Source organism: Elaeis guineensis, chromosome 14 (genome assembly GCF_000442705.2).
Source record: "Elaeis guineensis isolate ETL-2024a chromosome 14, EG11, whole genome shotgun sequence".
NCBI lineage: Eukaryota > Viridiplantae > Streptophyta > Magnoliopsida > Arecales > Arecaceae > Elaeis > Elaeis guineensis.
In genome coordinates, this window is record NC_026006.2 from 48,217,802 (window position 1) to 48,227,616 (window position 9,815).

At 51.4% G+C, this 9,815-nt stretch overlaps 2 protein-coding genes across 2 annotated transcripts; one reads left to right on the forward strand and one right to left on the reverse strand.

Annotated features, from left to right (window-relative positions):
- Positions 1-230: 230 nt before the first annotated feature.
- LOC105057813 (putative disease resistance protein RGA3) lies at positions 231-4,650 on the reverse strand. The gene is made up of 2 exons (XM_010940514.4): positions 880-4,650; positions 231-620 (listed from the first exon to the last, which is right to left on the reverse strand). Exon 1 carries the CDS (start codon positions 4,575-4,577, stop codon positions 924-926), a length of 3,654 nt encoding a protein of 1,217 aa, XP_010938816.4. The 5' UTR covers positions 4,578-4,650; the 3' UTR covers positions 231-620; positions 880-923.
- A 2,716-nt stretch (positions 4,651-7,366) lies between these two features.
- LOC140853612 (uncharacterized) lies at positions 7,367-9,020 on the forward strand. Its single transcript, XM_073248267.1, has 3 exons — positions 7,367-7,991; positions 8,069-8,336; positions 8,941-9,020. Exons 1-3 carry the CDS (start codon positions 7,380-7,382, stop codon positions 9,018-9,020), a joined length of 960 nt encoding a protein of 319 aa, XP_073104368.1. The 5' UTR covers positions 7,367-7,379.
- The last annotated feature ends 795 nt before the right edge of the window (positions 9,021-9,815 follow it).

The following is a 9,815-nucleotide window of genomic DNA, read 5'->3' on the forward strand; positions in this document are numbered from 1 at the left end:
TTAGTGACAATAGTATGCTTAGACAAAATGGATTGTATATGATGCTTTTCTTTGTTTCGAGGGATAATGGACGAAGTGAGACGGTTTCTCCGAATTTATGGATCATAGAATGGAACGTACACAAAAGTCTATTGTTTCCTAGAAAGCAACAGTGAAGAGGTGTTTCATGGTACATAAAAATTGGTTAGAGCAGCCAAAAAGGAAATTCAAATAAGTAATAAACATCTCCATCTTTCAATTAATTTTGGTACATCAAGCAGAAGCACTCTTCAAAGACTTGAAATACAATGTTTATATATCGAAGGATGTCAAATAAAATAAGGTTGAGAGAAAACAATCAACACAGCATTAAATGCCAAATGACTTCTACTCAAAGACAATTAAGCTTATCTCTCCCTAATGTCCCTTTGAATGCTTAACAACAACCAAATCAAAGCTATGAATAAGATTCACATGAAGCAACTTGACTATTGAAGACCTGGAAATCTTTGAAAACCTTATCCAAGGGATAATATGTCATTTCTTCTGATGGTAGATCGACAACAGCAAGAAGTTCGATGCTTGTACCATGAACGCTCTTTATTCATCTTGAACTGAAATTTGCTGTTCATCTTACATAGCTGAAAAAAATAAAACAAAATGAGAAAAATGAATGGAAAATTCTAAGAAATATCCCTCCAGCTCCCACTTCACTTCCAACCTGAGTAGAATACTTTGAGAATCATCAATTGGTGCGTAATAGTTTGTGTGAACAGTGTACTGTGGCTACTATCTCAGGAAGATGCCACCTTTAGGGTCTGCTTTAGTGAGCATGGGCTAGCTGATCTTGAAAGAGAGAGAGAGAGAGAGAGAGAGAGAGAGAGAGATGCCGCTGATTACCATTAGGGTCTGCCTTAGCGAGCATGCGCTAACTGCTTTAGCGATCATCGATTGGAGTTGCTCCTCCTCTCAGATAGTGTTCCGGTATGGGGGATGCGTGAGATCAGGTCCCAATACGGCCCTCCTCTCGCATACTGTCTCTCCAGCTTGGGGCACCCTCTAATGTCCAGACTCAGAAGGCTGGGGAGTCGTTGTTGGAGACCTTTTGGTAGTGATGACAGCCGAGGGCAGTAAGCAATAGTCAGCAGGTGAAGTGCCGTGAGGCCCTGCATCCCTTCTGGCAGATATGACAAATTGCTGCAATTGTCGATTCTCAGAGACTTGAGTGCGGTGAGCTGCCCAAACCCTTCCGGCAGAGACGTCAGGCTTGGACAGTTAGAAATGTTTATGCTGTTGAGAGCGGTGGCACGTTGCAGGCCTGCCGTCATGGAATTCAGTTCGGGGCAGTGCTGAACATACAATGATCTGAGGGTAGTAGGCAACTTGGGCAATTCCAGCAGACCATCACAACGTATGACATTCAGCTCTTCCAGGTTTGGTAGGAGCTCTGCATCCCCTGATGTTGACGAGGATAATGGCAAATTTGATGGGCCAACCCACTTGCAGCAATCATCGATTTTTAATTTCTTGAGGAAGCTCAAGCCACGGAACTCCTCCTCTGGCCAGTAGACTAGATCATCACAATCATAGATCTCTAAAGATAGGAGAGAAGTTAGGTTCTTCCAAAACCCCAAAGGTGATGCTGCCTGTTGTGATGATGAAAACAACCAATCGCACTGTCGAATCTCCAAATGATGCAGGGATGTGTTCAGCCAGCTTGTCTCCTCTTCCACTTCCAGCAGCCGTGCCAGATTCACGGATGCCCCAGAAATAATTAAATTTTCAAGAGCTCTAACATACCTGAAAGGCAATTCTTCTTGAGCAAGAGGAGGCGACTCTGTACCATTGCTCGTTTTATGGACCTTGATGTCAAGGGAAAGTACTGTGGTTAGGCTACAGACCAAGCCCAGCTGCTTATCAGTTCCTTCCATTTGTAAACGTTTTAGAGATGGTAGCTTTGGCATGGTCATCAAATTTGGGCAATCAATGATCCTAAGCTGGGCAAGGTGAGGGAAAACCAGCGTGACCTCTGCAGTTCCTTTATATTCTGACCAGTTCTCCAAGTTCTTCATCGTATCCAACACTAGTTTCTGCAATGAGGGGAATGCTTGTACTGTGCCATTACTTGCATTGCCGTAGATGGTGCTGCTGCAGATGTGCTTGACGCTATCCATCTTAATCAAGTAGAGAAATTTAAGGAAAGGTAGCTGCCACAAAGGCGGGATATGTTCGCAACCTGTGCAAACTCCAAGATGGATTTCAACTAACTGCCGCAGGTCCATCATCCACGTTGGAAATCTGTCTCCCCCATAGCGCCAAATTGCCAGCAACTTTAAGCCAACAGGAGGTCTAAGGGCTTCCAACACCTCTTCAGCATTTCTGGTTGGCAAAACATCTTCACAATCATAACAATAAGGGGCATTCCACGCAATCATATCCCAGCATAATATTAATGAGCGAAGGTTATGTTTGGAACTGAGATTAGCATATTCCGCATCTGCTGCATCCCTCACATTCCTCAGGTTATACAGCTCTAGAAAGCCACCGAGATCTAAGCTATTCAACTCACCTATACGCCTTCCAGCATCATTGCCTACAATGTATTTCGTCAATGTTCGCAGGCTGCTTAATTGCCCTATACCTGCTGGCAGATGCTTCAGACTATCACATCGGTCAATGCAGAGATGCCTCAGGCTAATCATATTTCTCATGTCTTTGGGCAGCTTTTGTAGACTCCAGCAGTGAGAGAGTTTCAGAGTTTGTAGATTGAAAAGCGTGCTGGTGGCATTAGGTAATGCTTTTATATCAGTACGAGAGAGGTCCAGGTATCTTAGGTGTTTCAGAAATCCAATTGAAATAGGCAATCGTCTCATTTCATATTGATGTACACCCAATGCTCTCAATGACGTCGGCTTTGATGAATCCGCCACCGTTGTCCGTGATAGGAGAGTGTGAATATTTGGATAATTATTCAGTGGGACATCATAATATGTACGTAAGTGACGGGTTTTCGCAGATATATTTTCCAACGTGGCAGGGTCCACCGTGCTAAGGCATTCATTCCCCATAATGGATTGTGCCAGGCCGTGCATGAGGTCGTGCATCTTGCAAGTTGTTGTGTGATAAAGTTTATGCCTAAATCTGTGAACAGTGTACTCATTATATTCCTCAACTTCCTTGATATCCTTAAAGAAGGAATTCCAAGCCAACTCATTAAAAATCTCGTGCCCTTTGTCCTCCAGCTCCTTTTTTCCATCGGATGGAATGAATCCATTAGCCATCCATAGTTGAATCAACAGATCCTTTTCCATCTCATAATCCTTCGGAAATATGGCACAAAAAGCAAAGCATTGTTTTAAATGTGAAGGCAAATGAGTGTAGCTCAACCTTAGTGCTGGTAAGATTCCATCTTCACCAACCTGCATCTTCCAAATCTCGCTGTCCCTCACGGACAACCATTCCTTTTCCTCGCTTTTGGAATGCATTAAGCTCCCTAGTGTCTTCACTGCTAGAGGTAACCCACCAAATTTCTTGACAATCTCCTTTCCAATTTTTTCCAGAGTTGGAGGCACTTCTGCTCCCTCTTCAAATGCTCTCTTCCTAAACAATGTCCAGGAATCATCCTCAGTCAAATATAGTAGGTGATAAGTGGGGAGTGTACCCATTATGGATGATGCCCGCTCACTTCGTGTAGTCACGATAATCCTACTCCCTTCTCCACCAGTTCCTAGTAAAGTTTTTAACTCATCCCACTTTGCTTGATCCTCGTTCCAAACATCATCTAATACAAGTAAATACCGTTTCCCACTTAGAACTTCTCGAAGGCGGCGTTGTAACAACTCCATGTTTGATTCTTGACACTCAGTTCCTGTAGCTGAAGCTATTACTGCTTTAGCAAGTTTTGCAACATCGAACTCATCCGACACACAGACCCATATGAGCAGCTCGAAATGCTCCACCACCCTCTCATCTCTGTAAACGAATTGGGCCAGTGTGGTCTTACCCAGTCCACCCATACCAACTATGGGGAGGACGGCAACATTCTGGTTGCGATCATGATCAAGCAACAACTTCACTATTTTTTTTTTATCTTCCTCCCTACCAATGACATTTGACTCATCAAAATAGGAGTGGGTCTGTGGCCTATCCCTGTTTTGTGGTTGGGCTGTGACTGTGAAACCAAATCTATTTCTCTTAGCTGCGATTTCATCTATTTTCTGGACAATTTCTTTCAACTTCTGCCCCATCTTAAAGCGAAACCAAACTGGATTGTGAAGAGAAAAGAAGCTGCGCACCTTTTTTGACATATCGATCTGAATTTCTGTCTTCCGCCGCATTGCTTCCACATTGAACTCATCCAGTATGTCGTCTGCTTCGTAGGCTGCATCCTTCAGCGCTGCCAACCACCTCTTCACATCTGCATCCTTGACTTGCCGCTGCTCTGCATCCCCAAGTACGGACTGGAATGCCGATAGTGTTCTTTCCAGCTTTTCTAGCTTCTCTTCCATGCCCCATATCACTCCAAACTGTTGGAGAAGACGGTCGGCTGCCTTCTTCATCACCACCGGTAGCAAGGCTGAGAGAAGCACATCAGCCATTTTGCCTGACTGCAAAGAGTCTCTTCGATCGATTCGAGAAGTAGAGAGAGAAGAGGAAGAGTTGATGGATCGCCAACAGAGTGAGACAGTGGAAATGCTTCTTTTTCTTAATTCGTTTTACCCTCCCTGCGTGATGTGAACAGAACGGTCAATCAATGCTGGTCCAACTGTTTTTTTAATTAAGTGCTCTGCATGTAGTGACTACAAAATTTTACAACGACCCGTAATTTCAAATGGTCTGTTTGTTTAATCGAGACACTACCTTCCGTGAGTGCTTACAACTTTCACTATAAAATATGACCATACATGAGAAACATCTCGTAGAGTGCCCCTGCCATTCAATCCACACAATTTGCTTTCACAACTTGTCAGTCTATTTACCCTAAATTCAGATCAGCCTGCTCCTCTGTTTACATTGGTAAAAGAACTATTTTGGTGGACACAGCATGTGATCGGCATCAGTCGCTGTGCCAGTCAATTAACTGATCAGTTTCTGGGCCTAAAATAATCACCACATACCAACAAAACCATGCGAAATAATTGTCACCTGCCATGGGTTCTAGCGCGTCACCCACGTTGGAGAACATTTGCGCTCTGTTGCGGTCAATCGCCTCGTCGCCCGATCGCCGGAAAGCGTGCACCTGCAAAAGAAAGTCCGCACTGACCGGAGGCGGCTCCGGCGGGGACCCTCCGACGGTCAAGTCAGAGAGGTGACTGGGCAACAGTAAAATGCGGACAGAGAGCTCTGAGAGGGAAAAAGAGAGAGGAGCGAGCCTGCGTATGTGGGAGAGAAGGGCGGATCGACCCTTTGCACTGTTGCCTTCCCCGGTATATATAGTGGAGCACGGTATGGCGCCGTCATTAATGGCGCGGACAAGTGAGGAACTGTCAACTCACTGTAGACTGTCAGAGCCGCCGTGGAAATGTCATGTCGCCGTGTGGCCGTCTAGTCACCAGGGTTGACCTCGCTCTCGGCGGGGCAATGCCCCTGGGGAACTGTGCCGCATGTCCGTGTCAGAGCTGACAAGGTCTGGCGGCTGTACGGCGATGGGAGGAGACGGCCGACCCTTGGTCGGCGGCCAGCAGAGTGGCGTCGGGTTCCTCCGTCAGTCGGCGAGTTTCATGTGAGTCGGCCTCTGGGTCTGGTCGGTCGGGAAGGATACGCCCGACATACCTCCAGTCGGCGATTGGGCCATCGAAAAGCCGTCGGTAGCGTCCGTTAGTCGGTCACCCCCGGCTTTCAGTCGAGGTCGGTCGGTCGGGCCGCCAGCCGGTCGGGCCCTTCGATAGTCGGTCGGTGGGTTTCCCCCAACAGTTGCCCCCCTCCACTCCTAAGTCGGGTGATGTGCTGGCGACTAGGAGTGGATTCGTCGTGTGCGAGGATCCGACCGTACCGCCGATTGATACGGTGTCCGACGCCCTGTACATATCGAGAGGTTCACTGGCGCCCGACATCCAGTCGGCGCCAGACGCCTCGTCCCATCAGCCTCAGGTGTTGGTTGGCGCCGGACGTCCGCCGTGCCGGATGTCCCGCTGGTGTCAGCGACAAAACCGGTGCCAGGTGTCATGTCCCATCGGGAAGTGGAACCGTCGAGTCCCATCGGGAAGTGAAACCGTCGTGTCCCATCGGGAAGTGGAACCGTCGTGTCCCATCGCGACACGTGGCGCGTGGCCATCGGTTCGCGTTCGGTGGAGCGGATGGAGGCGACGTGGCGCAATCTGAAGGGGGTGCGTCGAACCGTCGGACCGTTTGACGGCCCTGATGACGCCACGCGGCGAAATCCGGGGAGTCTTTGCTGTGCGTGCCTTCATCTCGACCGTTGGGGAGCACTATATATACAAAGTTACCCCCACATGGTTTTTTACCCCTCTCATTTTTACAGTCGAGACTCTGCCCGCTTGAGCCTCCGCTCCAGGTACTTCTCCGCTCTGTCTCCCCTTTGCGACTCTTTCCTTCCAAGGGCAAAAGTAGCCTTCCTCTTTCTTTTTCCTTTCTTCCTTGCCATTTCTTTGAGCTCATGGCTAGGACGTCCCCACGAGGTAGTCGGTCGGGAGAGCCGATCGAAGACACTCGGTCGTCCCCGGAGGTGGAGGCTTCTTCACTTTCGGGGCTGAACGTCGATCGGCTCCGGGAGCAGTACTGCGTCCCGGAGCAGATTCGGCTGTTCGCCCCTGGCGTCGATGGTCGGGTTAATAGCCCGCCCGAGGGTCAGGTGGCCTTCTATCTGGAGGATCTCCGGGCCGGCCTTCGATTCCCGATTCCGGAGTTCGTCCGGAACGTTCTGGACTATTACGGGTTATGCCCGGCACAACTTGCGCCGAACTCGGTTCGGCTGATAGTCAGCTTCGCCCTCCTGTGTCGGCTTTTGCCGACCGAACCTCGGATCTCTCTTTTCCGAGTCTTCTTTGTCCTCCGCCCTCACCCTAAAGCCCGAGGGTGGTGGTATTTCATTCCTCGGAAAGGGCTCATTTTCATTACTGGTCTTCCAACATCCATTCACGGATGGAAGAATCAGTTCTTCTTCACGTCGTCCTCTGCCCCTTGGGGGTTTCCAGTCCGTTGGGGGAACCCCCGAACCGATCCAAATGAGAACAGTCGGGTGGAGGTCGACGATCGGGAGGACTTCCATCGGCTAAAGGATATCTCGGTGCCGAAGCAGAGCGAGCTCGTCACCGAGCAGGCCTTGTACGACGCCGGCCTTAGCCCGGTCCCCCGTTTAGGTCGGTTTGCATTCTCCCGACGTCTTCATTTTCTTTTCTGTCTTCTTCTTTAGCTCTAACCTTTCGTCGTCTTTTTCAGATATGCCGCCGAGGACGCGACTGTCGGTAGCCGACATACGTCAGCACGCCGTGAGGAAGAGGCCGGCGGCCGGTGCCGGACCGTCACAGCCTCCCAAGAGGCCCCGCGTGGTTCCGCCGAGCGAGCCACCCAGGTCGGAGTCGGAGCCGGTGATCGCACTGTCGGTGCCGACAGTGCTTGTTGATGCCCCGCCCGAGGGAGCGTCAGTCGGGGTTGCTGCTTCGCCCGACCGTCGAGCGGCCGATTCTGCCGGGGGCACGCCGACCGCCCAGCAGACTCCGGAGGTTCGGGAGGAAGTCCGCGAACCGGGGCTGCCGACGCATGCCACCGCCGTGCCGTCTGCCGAGACTCGGTCGGGCTCAAGCTTGCCGTCAATCTCCGACGTCAGGGCCTGGACGGCAAGCCGAGGTAAGGCCCCAATGGCGTCGGGTGACGAAGGTCGATCGGCGGGTGGGTCGGCCGACTTTCCGCTTCCCGAGGGTGCGTCGGGCCTGGCCAACCACGACTTGGCCAGGAGACTATGCCAAGCACTCCTCCTTCCCGCCGACATCGAAGCGATGAAGAACCAGCGTGTTTCCGACATGCTGTCGTCCTTCTATCCGATGATGATCCGGGTAAGCTCCCTTTCCCTCTGCTTTCAATCGTAGCATCGCAAGTCCGGCTTACTGACAGTCGGCTCTTTTTTGTGCAGCTGGTCTTCAACATATCCGAGCTGGAGGCCGGATATCGGAAGTTTGGGGACATGCGCGCGGCCTGGAGAGATAAGGTCGCGAGCCTCGAAGCCGAGAAGGCCATCCTTCTCGACCAATTTCAACAGTCGGTCGATCGGGAGAACCGACTCGAGGGGGAGGTCTCCCGATTCTCGGAGGAGATCTCCGGACTCAAGGAGGCCAAGGCGTCGCTGGAGTCGGAGCTCAAATCGGCGAAGGATGATGCGGCCAAGAAGTCCCGGACCATCCGTCGGCTCCGACACGAGCGAGACAGTGTCGGCAAAGAGTTGGAGGGCGAGCGCGAGCAACTTCGGGCGAGTCTCGAGAACCTCGCCAAGGCCGAAGAGGGTCACGCCGCCGCTCAGGCCGACGCAGACGTTGCCAAAGCCGAATCAGAGTCGGCGAAGTTGGCTTTTGGGTCGGGCGGTCGAGGTCTTCCGGGACTCAGAGGAGTACCGCGAAGAGCTCCTCGAGAGCGGCTACCTCTCGTACCAAGTCGGGTACGAGGACGCCCGGGAAGCCGTTCGGAGCTTGTACCCCGAACTTGACCTCAGCAACGTGGTTCTGCCAGGGTCGGAGGCCCCAGCTGCGGAGGAGACGGCCGGACCAGCGTCGGATGGTCTCTCCACCAGGGCGGAAGCTGAAGGCGTCGCAGAGCCGGTTGCCGAAGACCAGTCGGCTCCGATGGCTGAAGCCGGAGCGGATCTTCCGACCAACTCGCATCGTCGTCCAGTGGAGGACGTCGACTCCGATAATTAGTCGGTTTCATTTTGTCTTCTACTTTGCCTTGGATTGTAATTGGGCTCCGGCCTTTACCTTGTAGACTTTCCTTTGTTTATGGAAAAACTTTTAGTCTTGAATGAATTCTTCTTTTGCCTTTTCCCCCTGTTTGCAATGCCAAACACGTCTGCAATGTCGAACGTTAGTCGCTGACTTAGTCAAGTCACCAACTCGCATAAGTCGGTAGGGCTTCAGCAACTTGTTCAGCTCCGAGGGTATTGTCGGCGTCCGGCGTCCGGCGTATTGTCGGGGAGACGATAGTAAGTCGGGCCCCCCATACCCCTGTGTCGGGTTCGATGTTTCCCGACGTCCGGTGGTAAGCCGAATGTCGTTCAGCCGGCCGTTTGGCGGTCGGCAAGTCGTAGATGCGACAAAGGTCGCGTCGTGCGATAGACGGTGGTAAGCCGAATATCCCTCGACCGGCCGTAGCTCGGTCGGAAGTCGCGACAATAGTCGCGTGGGCTTTTTGCCTTTCTTCGGTCGGGGCCCGATCGGCCTGTCGGCCGACGGATTCTGCCCGAAAATTCGACGGTAGAGGGAGCATGAACTCCCGTTCATAAGAGTCCATCGGCCCTTTGTGGAGGTCCGACAAGTCATCGAAGGAGTATTGACTCCCATCGTTGTAGATGCATCGGTCCGCGTAAGGGGCCGATGTGTCGTCTGTGCCAGATCCGCGTCGGCGCGTCGGGGCTGGGCGCCGACCGGTAGTGGAAGAGTTAGAACTTCAATTTTTCAAACTGGACGTGTATTCCGACAATTGAATTACAGAATTCACTGGCAATACAGCTTCAAGTTGTCGGTGTTCCAAGTCCGGGGAATGGTTTTTCCCTCAAGGGTTTCCAGCCGATAGGCTCTCGGCCCGAAGGTGTCAGCAACCCTGTAGGGTCCTTCCCAGTTGGGAGCCAACTTCCCTTGGTCCAAGGGCTTCGATACCTCCGCCTTCCTCAA

What these genes read in the sequence shown, in the direction of transcription:
- LOC105057813 (XM_010940514.4), bottom strand. Translation starts at nt 4,577, where the DNA reads ATGGCTGATGTGCTTCTCTCAGCCTTGCTACCGGTGGTGATGAAGAAG.
- LOC140853612 (XM_073248267.1), top strand. Translation starts at nt 7,380, where the DNA reads ATGCCGCCGAGGACGCGACTGTCGGTAGCCGACATACGTCAGCACGCC. An exon ending in TCTATCCGATGATGATCCGG is followed by an intron (nt 7,992 to 8,068) that starts GTAAGCTCCCTT and finishes TTTTTTGTGCAG; the next exon opens with CTGGTCTTCAACATATCCGA. An exon ending in CAAGAAGTCCCGGACCATCC is followed by an intron (nt 8,337 to 8,940) that starts GTCGGCTCCGAC and finishes AAAAACTTTTAG; the next exon opens with TCTTGAATGAATTCTTCTTT.